General features: G+C 33.1%; 1 protein-coding gene across 2 annotated transcripts in view; it reads right to left on the reverse strand.

The window, feature by feature from the left end:
• Window positions 1-24,590, reverse strand: part of LOC126884896 (adhesion G protein-coupled receptor A3) — a 400,023-nt gene that overhangs the window by 365,493 nt on the left and 9,940 nt on the right. The window contains exons 6-8 of one of the 2 annotated variants that reach the window (XR_007698183.1): window positions 22,236-22,798; window positions 16,380-16,713; window positions 5,317-13,155 (exon numbers count right to left, since the gene is read on the reverse strand). Coding sequence is in view for 1 of the 2 variants with exons in the window: in XM_050651219.1 (XP_050507176.1) it covers window positions 10,622-13,155; window positions 16,380-16,713; window positions 22,236-22,798 (3,431 nt within the window). In the remaining variant the exon portion in view is untranslated. Of the gene's footprint in view, window positions 1-1,932; window positions 13,156-16,379; window positions 16,714-22,235; window positions 22,799-24,590 lie in introns of those variants that run through there. The other variant, XM_050651219.1, reaches the window with a different exon arrangement.

A 24,590-nucleotide genomic window follows, 5' to 3' on the forward strand; every position in this document is an offset into this window, starting at 1 on the left:
TTTTGAAAAATGCCGAGACCTGTCGATTAGTATTTTAAATCTAAATTTTTTACATACAATAATAATGTATACAGGGTGTCCCTATTTAGAGATATGACGTCATCGCAAATTGTCTTAAATGGCAACACTGTTATTTTAATGGCTATTTAGATAGAGCGTGTAAAGTTATACATAACTGCAAAATATCAAATTTTTATTTTCTAACATTTACAAGATAATAAAAAATAAAGTTATGTCTGTAATGTGAAATAAACTTAATAGTTCCAATAATAATTGTTTTTTTTTGAAAAATGTTCAGACCTGTCGATTAGTATTTCAAATCGAAATTTTTTACATACAAAAAATAATGTATACAGGGTGTCCCAACTTGGAGATTTAATGTTATTTTTTATTATCTTGTAAATGTTAAGGAATAAAAATTTAATATTTTGTAGTTATGCATAACTTTACACACCCTATCAAAATAGCTATCAAAATGACAGTGTTGCCATTTAAGGAAATTAAATTAGAACACCCTGTATACATGATTATTGTATGAAAAAAATTTCCATTTGAAATATTAATCGACAGGTCTAATCATTTTTCAAAAAAAAATTATTATTTGAACTATTGAATTTATTCCAAATTATAGACATAACTTTGGTATTTTTTTATCTTGTAAACGGCAAGGAATAAAAATTTGATATTTTTCAGTTTTTACACACCCTATCAAAATAGCTATCAAAATGATAGTGTTGTCATTTAAGAAAATCAACGATGACGTCATATCTCTAAATTGGGACACCCTGTATAATGATTATTGTATGAAAAAAATTTCCATTTGAAATACTAATCGACAGGCCTAAGCATTTTTCAAAAAAACAATTATTATTTCAACTATTGAATTTATTCCGTGTGGCTGACACCTGTATACCATTTACTGTATTATATATAACACGTTGTTTATTTTCTTATTTCCGTATTCGTTAATTATCTATTTATACACCGATGACGTCTTAACTATGAGAATTTACTACTTGGAGCTGTATATTTTAAAACGTTTATGTAAGTAAAATTATAATTTTATGTTTTCTCAGATAGTTTTGTCAGGATGTGTGTAGAGCTGACCCCGACAAAAAGGTAGGGGTGTAGATGGTTTAAACTACATCAAATCCAGTATGATACTGATATAGTGATGGATGCTAGTATACCACTTTAGTAGATAAGTAGACGCTTTATGAAAATCACCTTTGACCTCGTCCAGTCTATTATGCATTAAAACGACAAAAAGTAGAATATACCTCGATTATGTGTCAAAAATGTCCGTTTTGCGTAATAATCAGCAAAACGTAGGTTTTGGTAGAAAACGACCATCGTGTGTCAAAATAACATTTATTATAAGTAGATTATGTCTCAAAAAACGTTCTTTACGAGTCTAAATAGGCAAAGAACGTCGATTACGGACCAAAATACATTCAACATGCATTATAATCGTTAAAAGATATCGATAATGCGGAAAAAACCAAATTATGTGCCCAAATGAGCAAATAAAATGGAATATAGTAGATTATGCGCCAAAAAAACGTCCGTTACGCTTCAAAATAGGCAAAAAAGCATCGATTATGCGTTACAATCGGCTATATATCGGCAAAATCCATCGTCAAAATCCATCATGCGTCAAAATAATGTTTCTTTGCGCATCAAAATCAGCAAAAATAGCAGTCAAAATACATTCAAAATTAGATAAAATCGGTTAAAAGTGTCGACAAATATATCGACAAATCTATTTTTATGCACCAAAATCGACAAAAAATGGCCAATAAAAATAAAAAAACAAAATCTTGGTTTCTTTAATTTTTCGTATAAATTTTGAGGTTGTCTGTAAAAAGTTTAAATACAAAATTTGTAGATCTACATAGAAAATGAGTTATACATAAAGGAAAACAACAAATGTTACTTGCAATAGATTTATTTTTTATACAACTATTAAGTATAAATAATTTCGAGATTATAGAGTAATACCATTTAATTAAATAACAGTCTTTAAAAATTGTACAGTTATATTTGCTCCATCATCCCACATTTTGAACACTTATTGACAGATTTAATATTCGATATTTACAAATACATTAAGGCAGCATGTAAGCGGGTGATCAACCTCAGAAAAACGTTCGACATTTTAACAAGAGAAACTTACAGCAAGTTAAAATTATTATCGGGCAACAATTTCCACGGGTCATCATACAAAAAACGGCCAAAAATGCATAGATTCCTCATAAACTCAGAATACGAAGCCGAAAAATCGCTTGAAAAATCGAAAAATAACTGGGCGCTATTTTCTCTGGAAAAGGCGTACCATTTCTTTGTGGCATTTTTGAAATTAACTATTCTAATTGGGAAGTAAACCACAATTTAATTTAAAAAAAAATTATTTTATTAACGTTTCGACTTTCAATTCGGACGTCGTTGTCAAAATACAAAATATTAATGAATATGTAATACATATCAATATTTTGTATTTTGACAACGACGTCCGAATTGGAAGTCAAAATAAAATTATTTTTTTCAAATTAAATTGTGGCTTATTTCCCAATGAAAACTTTTCGTTTATAAATTCGCAAAGTCTGTTCATTCGTTTGGGCGTTGCCACCCCTGAAATATATAGAGACGATCTACCAATGGATTCTTATCTGATTCTGACTCCTAAATCCAAATCCTAAAACGGCATTTAGATATCACATAAACATCTTCGATATAACCGACTTCAAAGTCGAAAATCGTAACGTCACAATCCTTGGAGTATATTTTTTCTTTTCGACTGAGACAAATAAACGTCATATCGAATTTGAAACGTCAAATAAACGTTAATGTAAAATTAAATTGCTGCTTACTATTTTGTATATATAATTAAATAAGTAATCATTTCGTTGTAAAACGAAACAAGAGCCGTCTTATTTTAGTTAGTTCAGAGAGCACCAAAAGCACCCTGACCGGTTTCACTCCTTGTTAAGACATCATCAGAGAGCGCATATTTGATTTCTCTCTGAACAACCAAAACTCGTGCTGCCAGCATCGATTTACAACGAAATAACCTGATGGTGTGGATGTCGTAACTATAAAAATCCTTTTAACCACTTCAAGTGCTGTATTTTGGCTATATGTGGGCAAATTTTCAGCCAAATCGAAGATGATCTATTTTGGGAATTGAGGAAAATGTAAAAAATGGTATTTTAACGTTTTCTACACTAAAATTTTATCAAAAACTTGTTTTTGAATCAAAATAACGTGTTGTAATGCCTTATAATGACATATTTGAGTCCTTTCTAATAAAACATTGTCTTTTCTACTGATACTTGATGATAAAATTTACAAATTTGTTTAAATAAATACCAAATCACTGTAAAATCGCTAAAAATGATATTTTGAGAAAAAAGAAGAAGACTGTTCGGGCTTAAATGCTTTAGTCTGAGCTTATTTTTACGTTCCACAGAAGCTATATACCAAGTTTTAGACAAATCGGAGATCCAAAACTTTTTTGGATCCAAAATTGGGTGGTTTGAAATGGAATCACCCTAAGCCTTTTCTATTCACCTCCTCGAGATATTCAAATTGAAAACTGTCGACCAGTAATTTTTCGATGTTTCACTGCTCCGTTTCTTGGGGAAATACGAAAAAAAAAACTATTTGAGGAAATGTCATCTTAAACAAAATCAACAAAATTGCGGTGTTGCCGTTCCGTTTTTTGTATTGGATCTCACTAAATAGACAGAAATAATCCAGACACAAACTGTAAGTTGCACCTCTCTTTAAAATGACGTAAAGCGAACATTTTTCCAAATGACATTTTACCATATAAGCATTTTATATAAACATCAATAATGCTCTTCACTAAATATACATTTTTTTTTCGTAAAATCTATCTTAGATATCTATAAAATAAATAACATATACACATCTAGTCGCATTCGAGAACTTAAAACTAATTACAGTATACCTAACCTAAATCACAACTGTTCAGAAAAATATTTCAAAATATCCATATGGCTGTCATTTTTTTTAAGTTTCGTATGTCAAATGATATGGCGACGTGAAAGTATATTTTAAATGATGAAGACCTGGCACAAATTGTCTTGTTATAGAAGAATCTTTTAAGGGGATTTTTACTTTTTAAATTTAAAAAATCGATTTTAAACATCATGGAAATACTGTCCAAAAATTTTGTTCTGAAATTCGAAATAGAAACGAAGTTATAGCTGTATTTATAACAGTACCTACTTGAGCTAAAACTCATTTTTATACAACAACGTGCGCGACGCCTAAGCTGTGCAGCTGGAACTCGACAGTTGGGTTCTAAACCTCTTCATAAAATCGCGTATAAAGATCATAAAAGTATAAAAAAAAATAACTTTTTACAGGTTTATTTATTAGTTTTAAGTTTCACGAATTGAATCCCGTTGGGATTAAAAAATAAAATGTGAAAGGAATACAGAAAAGTGTCTTCCAAACTAAAAAGCATCTTTTGGAAGACGTCCTACGCAATGGTGAAAACAACTAAAAGTGCAAATTTTTTTGTTACCTCAAAATTAAAAATAATATTAAAATAAAACTTTTTTTGGGATAAATTTTCTGGTAACGCCTTCGCGGTTTCTATAATTTGCAAACCATGCGAATACTGAGGCAAAGAAGGCTAGGGGAAATCTAAGAATTGCATCTCACTTCCTGCCTGCTCAGTATGGCAAAAATTCCAACGAAAACTTGGTCCCACGTACTCAGTGAGGAGTATACTAATAGAAATAAATAATAGTTTTGCTGTAAAACGAAAACTAAAGACGTCTTATACAGTATGTCCCTGTAAGTTGGAACCATATGGATAACTTTTTTATTATTAATTTCACGAAAAAAAGTCATTCTTTATAAAAAGCTCTGCATGGTCTAAAACCTGTGATTCAACCATCAGATATCAAATTTTATGAATATTATACGAGGTATGTCAAAAAGTATGAATTTCGCTCAAGAGTAAAGTAGCTTTATTTTTTACAATATTGAAAATTGCTATTATGAAAAGTTGTTTTGAATTAAGAACTATATTCTAATATGCAATTACATCCTTCTAATGTTTATTTTTTAATCAGGAGGAGTAAACTAAAAACACAGATTCACACCCAAGAAAGTCACTAGAATAATAACCAAATACATTTTCTTTTTTGGTTGATCTAGTCGACCCTCAACGGTAATCCATAAATATTATATTAAATTAATACGTCGCTAAAGAGTTCCAAAAACAACTGCTTTTTATATAAAAGCAGACTAACAATCTAAAAATTAAAGGATTAACACATTAATTAACCTATGAAATGTCACTAGTTTCAAAATTTGATAAAAATGTCATTAGGGTCAATATTTTATAACAGTGGAGTAAACTTTACTGTGGTTGGACCAATTACAAACAAGCAATACAGCGCGGTAAATTTGAATCACTCCTCTTGGTTAAAAAACAAACCATAATTAAATTTTTTTTTTGGAAAATTATGGATAACCAACATTATTTTCAGTTATTTAAATTCTGATAACTCTTTTATTATTAATTTTACGAAAAAAAGTTATTCTTAATAAAAAGTTCTGCATGGTTTAAAACCTAAAATATGTACAACCATCTTATATCAAAGTTTATCAATTTTATACGAGGTATGTCAAAAAAGATGAATTTAGATCAAAAGTAAAGTACCTTTATAGTTGAGAATATTTCAATTAGAAGGATGTAATTACATATAGAAACATAGTTTTTAATTGTAAATAACTTTTCATAATAACAATTTTCGATATTGTGAAAAATAAAGGTATTTTACTCTTGAACGAAATTCATATTTTTTGACATACCTCGTATAAAATTGATAAAATTTGATATAAGATGGTTGTTTTAGGTTTTAGACCATGCATAACTTTTTATTAAGAGTCACTTTTTTTCGTGAAATTAATAATAAAAGGGTTATCAGAATTGAAATGACTGAAAATAATGTTGGTTATCCATAATTATTCAATTTTTTTTTTTCAATTAGAAGGATGTAATTGCATATTAGAATATAATTCTTAATTCTAAACAACTTTTCATAATAGCAATTTTCAATATTGTGAAAAATAAAGCTACTTTAAAAAAAATAAAAATAAAAAAATAAAAACCTTATCTTGTAAAAGGTATATTTAAAATCCCTAAAAAGGGATCAATCCCTTTAAATATACTTTTCACAAGATAAGGTTTTTATTTTTTGTGATTTATGGTATACAGTCAGTACAGGAATTTTTCCTTGTGATATTTTTAAAGCTACTTTACTCTTGAGCGAAATTCATACTTTTTGACATACCTCGTATAATATTCATACAATTTTATATATTATGGTTGAATCTTAGGTTTTAAACCATGCAAGTATTTTATGAAGAATAATTTTTTCGTAAAATAAAAATAAGTAATAATAATAAAAAAGTTTTCCATATGGTTCCAACTTACAGGGACATACTGTATTACATAATGTATTGATGAATTACATAAATATAATAGTTTTTTCTTTAAAAATATTTAAAAATTGTCTTTTTTCCAATTTAGAAAGTAAAAGTTCCCTTAACTATATAAATAATGAAAATAAGAAAATCAACTATAAATCGACATTATTTAAAATTTACCTTCACATCAAACAAAAGAAGTGTGTATTTTTATAAAATGGTTGGATATTTTTTAAGTAAACATTTAGTAGAGTGCTCAAAAAAAACAAGAGAAGTAATTTTTTAATGTGGCATATCTTTGCTTCTATTCTTCTTCAAAATAAACGAATTTATTTTACATTTTTTTAAGACAATTTAATAATAGACAAGAATTGTATACGTATTACATAAAAGACACAAACAGTGAAACAGTGAAAAAACAAATAAAACGAACAGGACGTAATAAACGACAAACAAAGAACTGTTAAAACTATTAAAATTTATAGCAAATTTTTAAATATTTTATTTTTTTATTAATATTCTTGACCTATTTGAGATGTATTAGCATGAGCCAATAATTATTATTATTGAAGCTATCACACAACTTTTTCTGTACAAATCAGAATGCATCTATGCAGTCTTTTTTCACAGATCCGTTCATATATTAAGGACATAGGCGCAAAATATCGCCTGTCAAAATATTCAACGTGTTTTAAACGTACTTACTTATTTTTTTCGAATCCTGAGAAAACTAATAAGTATTTTTGAAACATTTAAACGCAAAATGAAATATTACGTTATTACCGAGGGCCGAAAGTCCCTGAAAACTGTAATATTTATTTTAATATTGTATACATTTAAGTTACAAGGGTGAAAAAAAGGGAAGTGTGACTTTTAATTTCAAATATCTCATTCAAAAGAAACTTTATCTACTCTATGTCATATTATTATTATGTGTAAGTTTTTGGTTTGTGAAAACTGTCATTATAGATAGCAGTGCGTGAAGGGTTTAAAGTGTGCGTGAAGTAACAATGTATTTTAAATAGGATTTACTTTTTCGCACTGTTTTTTGGCACACTTTCATATAATCAAATATCCTTAACTTTCGCGTTGTCATGGTGATGACATAATGAGCAATAAATTACAACAAAAGTTTTGACAGTTTGGTAGTTTGAAAGAAGTTAGAATTTTTAAATGCCAAAATTCTAAAAATTGTAGAATAGAAATGAATTGCAGTGACGAATAGTTACAGCTTTTTTATTTGTTTATCGTAGATAAAATATTGTATGAAACTGTGCGTGAAGTACTTTTTGCGAACTTACGCGATGTATAGCACTCGCTCCGCTGTCGCTCGTGCTCTAAACATCGCGTGCGTTCGCAAAAAGCATACTTCACGAACTGTTTCATAAATAACTATTTTGGTTATTCTTAGCGACTTTCGGCCCTCGGAAATAACGCAATCTTTCATTCTGCGTTTAAATTTTTCAAAAATACTTATTAGTTTCCTCAGAATTCGAAAAAAATTAATTCATTTAAAATACATTAAACATTTGACAGGCGACATTTTGCGCCTATGCCGTTAAGCCAAAAAAAATTATTTCTCTCTATATTTTCAGCACTGTCTTTACTTAGTGTTCTTATATAAAAGTCTATTATATTCTAAAGAGAATTATTAGACTAGGACCGTTTTATAATATCAATAGAATTCTTCGATTCAGAAAAACATATAAACTGTTATTTGTACTATTTTACTATGATGATTCATATATATTTCCAGGAATTGGACTACGTGCAACATAGTATTCTATTGTAGTATTCTACATAGAAACGAAACGACCAAAATAATCGCATTCACGTGACAATATCGATGCACGGAGTGCCGAAGCACGCCAAAGCGATAGAAACTTTTCTACACGTAGTATACTACATTGCACAGAGTCCCGCTGCAGTTTTTGTATAAAAAAAAGCTGCTCAAACTACAAATCCACAAGCCAACTACTATAAGACACAAAGATCAACCTCACTGTAAATAAAAAAAAACATCTAGGCCATTCCAGTGAGACTCTTACATGTACAGCTTAACCTTGTGCTGAACCAGTTAATACCAACAATAAATACACTAGGGTGCACAAAAGATGGCCGCTTTAAAATGTAAATCATCAAAATTGGGTCATACGTCATACCTAAAAAATTGAAAAGACTGATATTATGTAAAACACATGTAAAATTTAAAAAACATCTAGAACAACACATTGGGACTTTACAAAAAACACATTAAAATATTTGATCCTGGTAAGGTTAAGAACCCACCATCTGAAGAGGAACTTCTTTTCCCATTCCTTCATAAATAAAAAAGGTATTGAAAATAAAAATTTGTTAATATTTTAGTCACACCTGAACATATTTATCTTGCACATGACGAATCAAAAAAAGTACGATTTAGAATTGATTATTAAAAACCCATTACTTGACTGGCGTGACTTAAAATAGAAACTATATCTCTAATTGGGCACGTCAGTAAGATATAATTGATAAAAAACAGCGCACATTGCTTCCAAGGCAAAATTTCCGTAGAATGGCCCATTTACAAATATTTCGTGTATATTTTTACGTATTTCCTTCACTCTAAATCGCCCTACAATGGCTAATCACTCATTGAGCTTGTATGTCTATTAAAAATCATTGCACGCAATCTCAAAAACTACCAATCAAATTCACTATCCGCAATATATCTTTAAATAACTCCAAAAATATACATATTAAGCTATAGCTTCACCAATACTGTCTGTAAACCATGACACCTAGTTGTTCCGAAAACTATTGAGCATTTTTTGGGCAAGAAGAGAGCTTTAGCACCTCATGCTACGAATGTAATAAAGACAACTGTATTATCTAAAAGGCCAAACATGTTTTTTTTTTGTCTTTTCATGACTAATGAAAAATAGTAGCACTTCATCTTTATTACAAAGAAATCCGTTAAATATAGGAAAAGTCAAACAATAAGGAATGCACGTAATTTTCCCTTTGTTGCCATATTCTAAATTTGAAAAAATATATAGGGAATGATCAGATTTTTTTGACATGCCATTCCTATTACAGCGAGCATTTCATTGGCTAGAATTAGTGACGAATTTATATGACGTCATTATTATATTTGGTGACATTGTAAATATGCTTCTTTTCATTAGCATTTTTCAGTGCGTCACAAATGATAGAAAAAAAGGTGAGTCCGTGATAATATACATTTTAGTGACATGACATTTTAGTTAAATCTGACAGTTGTCAAATTTTATTTGCAATTTGGCATGAAAACAAATCAATTCTGTTTATTGCATTTATAAAATGGTATTTTCTTTGATTTGTATAGTCTTATAAATTGTACTGATTATATTCGTAGATATATTATATAATTCGAAAATAATTTTTATTTCGATTATAGCGCCATCTATTGACAACTAGAATAAATGTTATAAATGTCACCGACGAAATGTAATCACGGACGTGCGTTTTTTTCTGTCACATGCAATTTAACGCGTTAGAAAGCAATCGAAAAACTGTGACGCACTGAAAGATCCACATGAGAAAAAGCATAGTAACTGACGTCTGTCATGATATTGGAGGTTAAATATAATGTCAAATTATTGTTTTCAAATTATATTTTATTTATTTAGTTTATATTTTAACGACAGTTTATTTTTTAACCAACTTGACCGTCCCTTCCCTATCCTTGATTGATAGATTAGGTTCATAATAGTTTTGTTGAATGGTAGGTTTAGTTAGGCGTTAATTTTAAGAAATGTTGCTGGCTAAATGGGCACAGCTCCCAAAGGCAATAAAAAAAATAAACAAACAAAAATTTTACATATTTATATTTTCCTGCTGAACTTAACGGTAGTAAAAAAAAACTAATATATGAGGAAAAATTTGTTGATTTTTTTTGCCGTCAAGTTTGTACCGGTGGGTTATGATGTCATTAAATCTATGAAGTGCATGCCTAATTGTTCGACTTTTAGTTTAGCTGTTCAGATATTAAATTCGCAGTATGAGCTACTATAATGGCCTTTAAAGCTATTTTTCACGTTACAGGAGAGCAAATCAAGAAAAAGTACGGACCAACCGGCAGTCACGAGTCATTCAAGACTATTAACGCCAAATCAATACTGTCACTTTAAACTCTAGTCTCTATATCATCACTCAACCTATCGAACTCATCCCTACTCCTCAGATCTATCCTTCTATGCCTACTGTCATTAATAAACGAGTTAATTTCTGAATCCGACAAACACGGACTATCCCTAGAGGGCGTATACACTTGCCTATACCTCTTCGACTGTGGACCTCTCCTGATCTGTTGATACAACTCGTCCAAGTCACTAACAGAGACGCTACTGGCCCTGCTTTGGCCATCTCCTTTGCCTAATCTCAAGTCTTGGGGATTCACATAGATTCTAGGTGTGGAAGCGCCACCTACCGACGAAGTATCGAGACCACTAAAGTTACAACTAGCAGACTGACCAACGGTGCCGGATTTTTGGAAATATTCGTCTCTGGGTGGTAAGTCTACGATTTGGCAATAGTTTGGATCGTTTTCCGTTAGGATACTAAGCGGGCTGTTTTCTCTCCGAAGAGACTCAACTGGCTCACTCGTTTCCGTTGTATTAAAACTCTCTTGATTTGGCAGTAGTGTTTTGTCGGGACTAGTCTTGTCTAATATAGAATCTGAGATAGTTTCTGAGCTATAATCTAAAGTACACTGTTGAGACATGGAATGCATGTTATTTTCCGTAGTGTTATGTTTCTTTCTGCTTCTATTCCTAGATAGCTCTTTTTTTCTAAGTCTTTCAGCATGTATGACGATATTTTCTACGGGAATATTACTTTCTGAGTCAAAATCATCAGCGCTGTCGGAGAATATGTTAGGATTCTTTTGCTGTATCCGGTGCTTATGTTCAACGTGTATATTCGTGTTATTTACCTTTGAATTGGTCCCGAAAATGTTTTGCTCGCTGTTATTTTTTATTTTGAGCTTCGGTTCTGAGAATACCGAAGCAGTATCGCTGTTTATGTCCCTAGGAGGTTTGGCCAAATTATTCTTCTTCATCATGTTCCTCCTCTGTCGTTTAAAGAACTTCCTAGCTACTGTACTCTGGTGGGGGTTGTAGAAAACATCAGCGTTGGTGGGATTTTCAATAATATTAGGAATAATACTGTTCCTATACTGCGCTCGATGTAACACTACTAGATTAACGTTGTTAATCTTAGCTCCTTGATGGTCGCTGAAGCTTTCGTTAAGGTCCACTGCTCCTTTGAGTATGTTACTATTCCTAGAGTTAGTTTTTGAGTGGCTGGAAGTCCGGCTCGTAGACCTAGAGATGATCTGAGCCTCTAGATTACTGACAGGAGGCAAAGGTAACGGTTGTATTTGGATCTGAGGAATAGTCAGAGCAGTGTCTGATACGTTTCTTGACCTAACCTTGCACATACGCTTACGTTTCATCCATCTAGACATTATAACCCACTGAGTCCGAACATCGTTTCTTGCGACACAATAAAAGAAGAGTGTAAATGCGCTGAGGGTCGTTGCTAATATAGCGAACGCTATACTGAATAGATCTTCCTCGAAAGAAAATATGTGGAAGGGTGATTCTGTGGCAAATGCACAGCTCAACCACGTCATGACGTATATAATCAAAAATATGATGTAGGCTTTTAGTTGCGCAGATGGAGCATGCTCTGGGTCTTCTATTTCGCTGGAACCAGTCTTGGTGGATATACTTCTAGTTTCGACGTGAGGAAAATTCGGTTCGGGCTCCAGTAAATCCAGATCGACGTGTTCTGTAGCTTGTGTACCTTCACTTAAGTGACCATTGGCGTCTAAATTGTAAATAGCACATCGTATCAACAGGAAGAATATAATCAGGAAGACAGTGAAGATGATACACGGAACATAAAGAGCGCTTAGAGCTGGGCCTGATTTGAGGAAGCAATAACTAGAGGAAGCGTACTCGTTCATGTTTATAGCAGCTGACAGTCCGCAAATGATCAGACCTATGCCCCAACCTACAAGATACAAACCTAAGATAGGTTTCTGTATTGGATAGTCTGACGGTAAGTCGTCATCTTGCAGACCTATAATGTCGTTCTTGCTTAGTCTCTTGTACATACAGTTTACCCCAACACACATCCAAAGCAACGAACATAGAGTGAAATAATGTAAGATCATGCCAACAATTTGACAAACTTTGGTGTCCTCGGTTTGATAAATACCGAATATGTACAGAAAAGTTAGTAAAGATATAGATATCCACGTGTTAATCAACGAATGCTTCGTCTTCTTAGGTATTTGTATAGTAACGTAGCAAAGAAGATACGTCAAAATAACTATCAAAAACGAAGTAAACAATACAAAAACACCTACGTATACCGCTGGATGACTCAGCTTGAATTTGGCACTTACATGTTCCTCTAGCATGGTGACGTCTTGGAGAAGGCCGTAGTAGCCGAAGCTGTCGCACGAGAAGACCAGATACTCCTGGATGTCGTGGGAAAACTTACAACCGTCGGTACTCCAGTTTCCTGTTCCGTTGTTAGCAGTGGCGTCCCACCAAACTGGCATGAAGGGGGTCACGTCGTAGATGGTTGTGGATGGAGTGCGCAACATCACGTAAACTGGATCTGTTAGATTCCTCACGACGAAATCAACTATAAATAGAATTTGCATTGCATTTCTAGGGGTGATTCAATTTCAAATCACTCAATTTTGGATCCAAAAAATTCTTGGGTCTCTGATTTGTCTGCAATTTGGTGTATATCTTCTACATAACATAAAAATAAGACATTTAAGCCCGAACAGTCATTTTTTTCCTTAATTGTTTTAAATATCATTTTTAGCGATTTTACAGTGATTTGTATATTTTATCATAAAATATCAATGGAAAAAAAATAGTGTTTTAACATAAGGGACTCAAAAAAATCATTATATGGCATTATAACAAGTTATTTTGACGTTTTCGACCTAATTTTAGCGTATAAAACGTTAAGACACCATTTTTTACATTTTCCTTAAGGGGATGGGTACATATTTTCGGCTGCAATGCTATTTAAATGGATATTCATTTTTTTCGAATCCTGAGAAAACTAATCAAGTATTTTTGAAAAATTTAAACGCAGAATGAAATATTACGTTAACTTCTATAATGTTTATTTTAATAAGTTACAGGGGTGAAAAACTAAGAATATAGTGTGATTTTTAATTTCAAATATCTCATTCAAAAAAACTTTTTATTTATTATAAGGGACTTTCGGCCCTCGATAATATTTTAGTCTTTCATTCTGGGTTAAAGTTTAAATTTTTTAAAAATATTTATTAGTTTTTTCTAGATTCGAAAAAAAATGGACACCATGTCCGTGGTGATATTTTTCAAATCGAACATTCGCCATCTTTGTCATATGAGTCAAATATCATATCACTGAGTCAAATAGAATATGATGACAAGACAGTGACAGTTTTAAATATTTGACATAGCATCGGGAATATTTTGAGTTGTTGATTAAATAATATTGATAGTGTATTTGATAAATAATTGATTTAAGACGTGAACTTAATAAAAAGTTATTTATTGTTTATTATTTATGGAAGATCCAAGCAGAGAATACATCAGGATATATTCTGTGATCCAAGTATTTTGTTGTTAAAGATGTTCAAAATTGTAAGCATTCTATAGTAACAATATATTATTAAAAAATCACTTTAACACTTTTCCTCTTTTCTCAATTGAGTATTAGTTTTTGTTGTACATATATAGTTATTTTCCTAACAAGTGCAGAAAGTCAAACTTTTACGCACGCGACTGCAGTTTGCCGAACGACGCGAAGCGGGAGTTCGGCAAGCAGTCGAGTGCGGAAAAGAGACTTTCTGCAAGAGTTAGGAACAATATTTTTTCTACGGTCTTTAAAAAAGACCAAATCTTAATCAATTAATTTAATTAATATGAAAATACATACAAATGAATTCTTTGACAAGGTTGTCAAAACCAAACTTTCAGTATAATTAGTTAGCATGACGACGATCTTGGTTTCCATGACGATGATTCAAAACGACTGTTATTGTCTACCGATTTGACTTTTGAATATTATGTCAAAATAATTTTATTTCATCGAATTGTCGCGTTAAGTTAGTAAACTAAATAGTTAAACTAAATATTAGTTTATTGCATGTATTATAATTATTTTAAGGCCATATTAAAATATCTACACTCGCGCGGAAAAGTAAAACGCGTGCGGAAAAGTGAAACTTTCTAAACTAAAACGCGTGCGCGAAAGTAGACATTTTTGCACGCTCGTAGAAAAAATTATTACAATCACTGAATACATAGTTAGTGAAAAAATTATCACATTTATTAACTGAATTCATAATTTGCAATTATACATATAACAGTAGTTATCCAAGAACATTCAAAAGCCATCTCTTTAAAGTTAATGATGACATTGTCAAGTAGAATGACATTCTAGTAATGTTTACATATCCAATTTTACTACACGTAATTTGCCGTGTAAAGACAGAAAAAGTAGGGATTTCCGTAAAATATTTGCGAATTATGTACCGATGGCCTTAAGAGGCAACAGTACCGATCAACAGGTAGCAACAAACGCGGTCCGCGATTGCGGCTCTAATTATGAATCTTTTGTCGAGATATTTGGCACACATATTCGTAATATAATAAAGAATGGCGGTACAGAGCCTAATTTGAGAAATATGTTAGTATGTGGAAATTACTCTATAACTAATTAAAATATTGCAAAAAGGAGCCTGTACCGCCATTAAGAAGAACAAAAAAAATAGACTTTTTTATCCCATGCCTAGATTTTGTATCATATTGGACCTAGTAAAATTTTTGATCTCTAACAAGAAATCTCATATATTATAACTAAATAACTGATTAGTCAACATAGAGAAAGTGTCACTGTCATTTTGATAAACCTGCGTCATATTTATGTCCTGTTATCTGCATAGGGATTACGAACACTCGATACGAATCGTATTGAGTGCAGATAACAGAACAGAAATCTGACGCAGGTTTGTCAAAATGATAGTGACACTTTCTCTATGTTGACTAATCAGTTATTTAGTTATAATATGTTAGATTTCTTGTTAGAGATAAAAAATTTTACTAGGTCCAATATGATTCAAAAAGGCATAGGATAAAAAAGTTTATTTGAAGAAATGTATTTTTTTGTTCTTCTTAATGGCGGTACAGGCTCGTTTTTTTAATATTGTATTTAATTACAGAGTAATTTCCACATATTAATATACTTTTCAAATTGGGCTCTGTACCGCCATTCTTTATTATATTACGAATACGTGTGCCAAATATCTCGAAAAAATATTCAAAATTACAGCCGCAATCTTGGACCGCGTTTGTTGCTACCTGTTGATCGCTACTGTTGCCTCTTAATTCTAAAAATGCATATTCTTCGATTTGGCTGAAAATTTGCCCACAGAGGGCCAAAATACAGGAGTTTGTGGTTAAAATGATGTTTAAAATAAAAAAGCTACAAGCAATAATATAGCAGTTGACCTTGCATGCCGAGCTGCCCAAAATTTTACTTTTCTAATCTTTAGGGGGGTCAACAGTAGTGTAAACTTAAAATCGAGAATACATCCGCGTTGGGTTAGACGCCATCTTCATTTTAAAAGTTTTATTTAATTTTGGTTTTGTTTTCCATAAGTAGTAATTAAAATAATTAATTAATCAAAATAAGGACATGCTGATCAATCTCATAACAGAGAGAGAATACAGAGCATAACAATATATTACGCAGAAGCTATACACCAAGTTTCAGACAAATCGGAGATGCTCAAGTTTTTGTCTGAGTGATTTGACATGGAATGTACCAATATCATATATTTAGCTGAAATCACTTACCTAGTTGTACACCTACGACAGCGGAGGTCACATCTTCCTTCCCATATCTCTTCTGGTCCATCGAAAACAGCTTGCTACTGTAGTGGATCGCGACCAGTAGGTCATATTCCTTGTTCGTCAAGTTCTCCTTCTTCTGCAATTGTTTAAAAAGACTTTCCGGTATGGCTACTGACGCGTCGGTGGTCTTCCCTTGGTAACTCGACGTTTCTTGTCGATTGCTCGAAGCGCACGAGAACAAAGAATCTTTCCTGTTGTTCGGATTTGTGTATAAGGTGCAAGTAAGACCTCGGAAGCCTTCTTTTTGGACGGGAAATATTTCTATAGCCAAATTGTTCTAAAAACGAACGATTTTTCTATAGTAGTATTGATCTATTATATAAGGTTATTATACAATATTATTCCCCGAGTATAGCGGGGTACAAAATTGTAACGATTCAAAAATCTTTTGTTTTTTTTTAATTCCATTTAATTCAATAAGCAGTCACTTTTATATGACCCTGTATATAAGGTTATAGTTTGCGTTTAAAGAGAATTAGTATAGTTCGGATAAGCACTAAACATTTTGCGTTTTAGAAATTCAAACGAAAGTTTTTTATAAATATCTTAAAAACTTTGGCGTAAAACTCTTAGTGTCTCTTCGATATGAATAAACAAAAATCCAATCATTTGTTTGTAATGGGAGCTATCGCTAACGAAATTAAAATGTTCGTTTGTTTCTTGAAGGTGTTAGAGAATGGTTTGACCTTAGTCTATTAATAGTTTTTATAAAAATTCTGTTAAGACTCTGAATAAAACCAATTTTTTAAGAAGTTTGGGTTGCCAATGTTTAAATCTGTTTCGGATTCCATATAATTTGCTTGTCATGTTAACCTGAACTGATGTTTACTACAGACATATATATTTGATACCCGTAGAATATTGCTGTTTCTTTTCTTTTTCTTAGCTTGATAATGCTCTTTTGTCCAAGGAATCTGCTATTATGTTACCCTTTATCCCGGAATGGCCTTTGATCCACTCAATAATTTCTTCTCAGAGCTTTGAAACCTCGTATTCCGGTAGGTGTGTGTGTGTGTGTGTGTGTGTGTGTGTGTGTGTGTGTGTGTGTGTGTGTGTGTGTGTGTGTGTGTGTGTGTGTGTGTGTGTGTGTGTGTGTGTGTGTGTGTGTGTGTGTGTGTGTGTGTGTGTGTGTGTGTGTGTGTGTGTGTGTGTGTGTGTGTGTGTGTGTGTGTGTGTGTGTGTGTGTGTGTGTGTGTGTGTGTGTGTGTGTGTGTGTGTGTGTGTGTGTGTGTGTGTGTGTGTGTGTGTGTGTGTGTGTGTGTGTGTGTGTGTGTGTGTGTGTGTGTGTGTGTGTGTGTGTGTGTGTGTGTGTGTGTGTGTGTGTGTGTGTGTGTGTGTGTGTGTGTGTGTGTGTGTGTGTGTGTGTGTGTGTGTGTGTGTGTGTGTGTGTGTGTGTGTGTGTGTGTGTGTGTGTGTGTGTGTGTGTGTGTGTGTGTGTGTGTGTGTGTGTGTGTGTGTGTGTGTGTGTGTGTGTGTGTGTGTGTGTGTGTGTGTGTGTGTGTGTGTGTGTGTGTGTGTGTGTGTGTGTGTGTGTGTGTGTGTGTGTGTGTGTGTGTGTGTGTGTGTGTGTGTGTGTGTGTGTGTGTGTGTGTGTGTGTGTGTGTGTGTTGACGGAAATATGTAATTAATAAAATAATATTAATTAAAACGTTTCGTCGATTATACAAAGGCCTTTGATAATGTTAGATGGGACAAACTATGGAACATATTGACGACAATGGGTGTACCTAAACACTTGACTCACCTTATTAGCAAACTGTACCAAGATAACCTGGCATATATTCGAATGGACGGATACCTGTCTGACAAATGCACTTTGGAGAAGGGAGTACGCCAAGGATGCGTTTTATCTCCCTTATTATTTAACATCTATTCGGAGTTCATAATGCGCAGAGTCTTGGATGGTTGGGAGGGAGGAGTAAACCTAGGTGGTGTTAAGATATCTAACTTGCGTTTCGCAGACGACACTACACTTCTAGCCTCTACTCCAGAAGAAATTATTGAATTATTTAAAAAACTCGAGGAAGAAAGTGCTAAATTTGGACTCATGGTTAACTACAACAAAACCAAAATCATGGTTATTGATCGTCAACAACAGTTTCCTGAAACCCAAACTATTGCGGGATGCGAGGTAGTCTCATCTATGATATATCTTGGAGCTCTAGTTAACAACACAGGCAGTTGTGAACCCGAAATTAGAAGACGCATTCAACTAGCAAGAGCAGCAATGAGTGAACTAAACGGGGTCTGGCGTGATCGTCACATTACTATGACAAACAAAAAGAGACTCGTTTCAACTCTGGTCTTTTCCATATTTTACTATGCATGCGAGACATGGACAGTCAAAGAATCAGATAGACGACGTATAGACGCCTTTGAAATGTGGACATGGAGACGCCTGCTTCGAATTCCATGGACGGCTCGCCGTACAAATGTCTCGGTTCTGGATGAAATTAAACCGGATCAGCGTCTCTCCAGTACCGTTTACTCTAGAATTTTAAAGTTCTTTGGTCATATCCATCGGAGTGATCACAAAATGGAGCAGTTGGTGGTCCAAGGAAGGCCTCAGACTCAACGCCAACGCGGAAGATCTCCACAGCGATGGGCGGACATTACTAAAAAGCTTCTCAACAAACAGTATACTGAGGCAATACATGTAACTGATGACCGCGACCAGTGGAGAAATATTATCAATCAAACTGTCCGAGCTGCTGAAGCCCAATTATGAACCACAACACATCTACTAAGATGTTAATGACTATGATGATGAATTAAAACGTAAACAATTGTTAATAATATACTTATTTATTTTTGGTAACAAAAGGTGCTTATACATCGCGTAAGAGGGTTTTTATCGTTTCGGCCCAGCGAGCGCCCGATGCCTCTGGGGTATTGTAACCGACTGACTGAGTGGCTGAAAAGAAACCACAGACGCTAATATGTTTGTGTTTTACCATCTGACCAGACGGGCAATAAATTATTTAGATCTGGCGTTTAAAGGTTGAAACATTTCTGCAGTTTTAGGAAACGTTTTCGAAAGCATGTCCAATTGTGAGTTATTGGCATAAGGTCTGATAAGGTAATTAATTTATGGGGAATTCAGTTTGTTAAACTGAACAGACCAAAAACATATGGTTAAGGATACATTCCGTTTCGTAAAACCGTGACCCTCTTAGGTATCTGGTTTGTATTTTACACGTGAATTTATATGACCCATATTATTTCGTTTTGAGAAAAGTTATTAAAAATTAAGAAAATAAAATTAGCAAAAATAGTAATTAAAGCGTACCGCTACACTCGTAATAAAATGTTGAACACTCTATACCCAAATGGGTTAATTGCTTGGATTTATTTGTTAAACCTATTCTTCCTACTGCACTTTTACTCTCTGTAACTATTACACACTACTTCATTTTCTTCATCGAAAGGTGAGAAAGAGCAAATTTTAATACCAGCATTTCGGCTGTGTAGACGGTGGCTTCATCAGACAACTTATATATACTGTTATCCATACTTGGATAACAGTATATATTACAGGGTTACGGAAGTCGTCAGAACAGTTAAAAATCGCAAACTTGAATATTTTGGCCATGTTATGCGACGCACAGTGGTCCAAAATCACGAAAAGCTGGAAAAAAATTTAAAAATTCAACGTTTCGAGAATATTATTACATTTTCTAAAAGAGAATTAAATTCCCTATTCAGTGTTGGCAACCCTAGAGTTATATCTCTTATATCTGAATTTCCAGTTCAGTTCAAAGTTGACCTTCGTACGGAACAGAAGCGCAGTTAAGAATAATGAATATTTTATACGCACAGTCTTGTACGTGTATCTCGAAAACAAAGTGCGCAAATTCAATTCTGCAAAATGGAGAATATTCGTGAAGCCATCTTTAATAAAAGCCGATAATATTAAAATATTTGTATATGTGTTATATTAATGCCCGATTTCACCAACAATACCTAAACAGTTGCCTTATTAAGTAATTCTTATCGATAGGAACTTCGTAAGTCAGTACTTAAGAACAATAGCGTTTCACAATTAAAAGAACTGTTTATCTAGGAAATTCTTTCCTAGGTATTAATTCGGGTACGTTTGAACTATTTTTGATAAATAAAAAGAAGAATAAGATGACATTACCTTACTTTTTTGATTATTTGTCAAAATTGTTTGTTTGCTAAGTTGGTTTTATTCAGTTTTATACCTACTGTTATAGTTATTTTATTTAGTAGTTATAGTTATTTGTAAATTCAGTTTGTTAAATTTTGTATGTTATTTGTATATGTACAGTGAAATGGAGGAAAAGAAAAGAGTTGTAAATTTCACAGATATGACGAAAAATTAAATTTAGGTGAATTGTCATTAATGAAATAATTTTAAAATAAATACCATGTTAAAAATTGCTTCTTTTATTATTAATTTTTAATTATAGACTTTTAGTGATATCATGAATGGGTTTTTGAAACACAACACAGTTTGTTAGGTAGTAGGTAGACTACATAATTTTGACAATAGACCTGTAAAAAACTCCAAACGATTTTCTATATTTTCCAACACATATTATATCATTAATATAAAAGATAACACAAAATTACGACTAATATACCTAATATTACAGAATAACAGAAAAATTAAGGTAAGAAACAAATTATTGACAAACGTCACAAGTACATTAGTCAAAATTGAAAAATATAACCTGACTGTCAACGATAAGTAATACCTAAAGTTTAGGGAGATCGAAAACCGTATCCTAACGTAAGGTAATGCTTAAGCAGTTTAGGCAATTCTTATCGTATGGTGAAATCCGTTTTAGAGTTAGGAAGTACCTAAATCCACTTAGGTAATTCTTAAATATTTAGGTATCATTGGTGAAATCGGGCATTAGTAGATTTTAAGTTGAAGTTAAGTAATAAGAAAGTATATATTTTGAAAAAATGAAATTTTCAGATAGCCAAATAGTTAGGTATGTATTCCATCGAATCCAAGATGTTACTTCAATCATCTTTTAGCTTATATTTCTCTCATTAATATTAAAAAACAATTAGCTGCTACTATCTGCCCCTTTGGTTTTGCGAGAATTTTTTGTACAATCGTTAACAACGCAGAATAAACAGATCATGCCGCAGCATTCAGGTACTTGTTATGACTGTAGATCTTTAGTTATTTCAGTATCATAGGGTAAAATCAGAGATAAAAGGGTCAGGTACAGTATTGTTGAAAAATAAAGTAAAAATTAGTTTTGACTCTCATATGATTAATAATCGAATTTAACGTTGGAATAAAAAATTGGCGGATGCAATCAACAATTTTGTTTTTTGAAATTTCTATTTCGGATTCGTAATCAACAACCTCAAAAACCCCCGGATATCAAATTTCGACGGTATTACATATATTTAAAATACATAAATCCGCCATATTACATCCGCCATTTTGTTTTTTGCAATTTAGATTTCGGATTCATAATTAGCGACCTCAAAAACCCCTGGATGCCTAATTTCATGCCAATAAAAAAACACTTTCATATTTTGGCCATCTTTTCGGGTTTTTGGACCACTGTGCGACGCCCAGAGAGATATAATATACTCTATTTAATAATACAAGCCAAGGTAGACGGAAGAAGAGGGCCAGGTCGAAGAAGAACGTCATGGCTTAAAAACCTGAGAGAATGGTTTAACAGATCCTCTGCATCCCTTTTCCGGGCTGCTGTCAACAAAATTATTATAGCCAATTTGAAAGCCAACGCTCGATAATCGAGCACGGCATATACAGACGAAGTAAAAATCATAAATAAAACTTACCTTGTGAAAATTGGTAGGATTCAAGAAAACGGCGATCCTCTCAGTAGCTTTCAACAATCTTCCTGAAGTACCAAACTCCAAATCGGTCTCTCTCAAGTAACTCCTCGGCAGATCCATCAGATTGTTCGTCGCGTCCATTAAAATAGCCGCTATAGTTCCAACGTGTTCTTTAGGAGCATACTTCACGTAATTCTCAATAGTAGTAACTGCGTATGACAAGTCGACTACATCGTTGAATATACTTTTGTTCAGAGTGTAGTTTCTGAAGTGTTTGGCACTTTCCTCTATGCTGGTATCCACCATCGAGAACTGTTCGAGGATTTTGGTGGTGTCGGAGATGTACGAGCACATCGACGTGTTAAGATTCGACCATTGCCCGTTTTCTGTGCACGTGTAGGAAGCTTTTTGATGGGTGACGTCGTAGTTCAGATTCAACGATTCGCAGGGCATCGTTATGGTGAAATTTATGATAGCTCGTGGCCAGTTGTAGCTGCCTTTGTTGTTTCTCGTTACCGTCATGGGGCAGTATTTTGTTTTATCTGATATAACGACCACCGAAATTCCTGAAAGACATCCAGTATGAGAAAAAATACAATTAATACAGTCTTAGGGCACTCAATGAGAGTATTTGGCTCCGAATTCCATCATACTACATCGATTTAAAAAGATAAAGGCAGTTTTTGTTTTTATTTGATTCAGAGTTGGACCACCATCTCCATATAGCCTATTTCAGCATCCCATGCATCCTCAGTGAAGCTATGTGGTCACAACTCTGAAAGAAATATCAACAATCCTTGCCTATTTAAGGGAAACCATCGCAATGCAATGATTACACCTTTTGAGACGTAATCCAGCGACATCTCTCGCAATGCGAGGAAAACAACGAAAAGCCCCAGATACAAAGTTTACTACTTTTTAAACAATTAGAATAATTGAAATAAAAATATAATAAACAATATTTTAAATCTAAGACTTTCCGTTAATAAACTGCTTTCTGGCTGCATCCTGTATCTCCGGCTTTTACAATATATAAGCACAAGAGACGACGAAATTAGGAGAAAGCAAATAGAGGACACTTTGGCCACATCGATTTACTTGATATTTTCACAGTAAGTAGGGAATAGCTCAAGAAATAAAGTCTACCCTATATACTATGGCGCTTTTTATCTTGGGACGGTTTCCACACCTTCAATGGGATGGAAAATTTGCTTAAAATAGCCACGGAAGTGGCTAGATAACCTAATTCTAAGCAAAAACTGTTCTATAATATTTTTTTTGAAAACTCAATACTTTTTGAGTTATTCGTGGTAAAAAATTGGCCATTTTCATTGGCACTTTTCGAACAGTTTTTTGCGGATACCTTAAAAACTATGCATCTAACTTAAAAAATCTATATAAAACATTTTTGTAGCTTATAAAAAAACACAGAGACTCGTTCCTCCATAAATCTTCTAGTTATAATAAAAAAAGAGATATATATAGGTGAGCGTTTGTTTTTTATGCATGCTCAAATCGGTGTATTCAGCTTGAAATAACAGAGAAACGGTCGATTTTAGGTGTATAATGCTACCAATTCCTTTTGTAGTGCTTGTCAAGACCTTTAAAATGAACAATATTAAATTTCGATTACATTTAAGCTAAGCGAGATATGCTCCAAAAAAATGATGTCTAATGTATTTTAAAAAACAATGAGAAGTATATTATTTAAAAATAGAAAATATACAGTTTCGTTTTGATTCAAATCTGTCTCCTGCCATCCCCCTTTTCTGCCATTTCTAGGTCTACCTGTTGTCAAGGAGGCTATGCAAGAAGACAAATTTACACCAAAACGTCCGTAGTTCTCGGTACAAAATAAAACTATTTATACCGTAGTATGGTTAGAACGCCCTCTAACGAGGAATAAGTGAAATTAATGTCCACTCGATTCAAGTTCTCTGTTAACCCAGATATGACGACAATATCAAAAGGCACCGCTAGGAAAATATTAAAATATGCGACTCAGAGAACCTGTATGAAACGAGTCTTTGTACTCTAATACAGAGTATGGCATTAGTAAAAATAGAAAATATACGGTTTCGTTTTGATTCAAATCTGTCTCCTGCCATAGCGCTATTTCTAGGTCTACCGCAAAAGGCACCGCTAGGAAAATATTCCACGGCCTCCTTGACAACAGGTAGACCTAGAAATAGCGCTATCGGGGATGGCAGGAGACAGATTTGAATCAAAACGAAACCGTATATTAGAGTACAAAGCCTCGTCTCATACAAGTTCTCTGAATCGCATATTGGAATATTTTCCTAGCGGTGCCTTTTGATATTGTCATATCTGGGTTAACAGAGAACTTGAATCGAGTCG

The sequence above is a fragment of the Diabrotica virgifera genome, chromosome 5, assembly GCF_917563875.1.
Source record: "Diabrotica virgifera virgifera chromosome 5, PGI_DIABVI_V3a".
Classification (NCBI taxonomy): Eukaryota; Metazoa; Arthropoda; class Insecta; order Coleoptera; family Chrysomelidae; genus Diabrotica; species Diabrotica virgifera.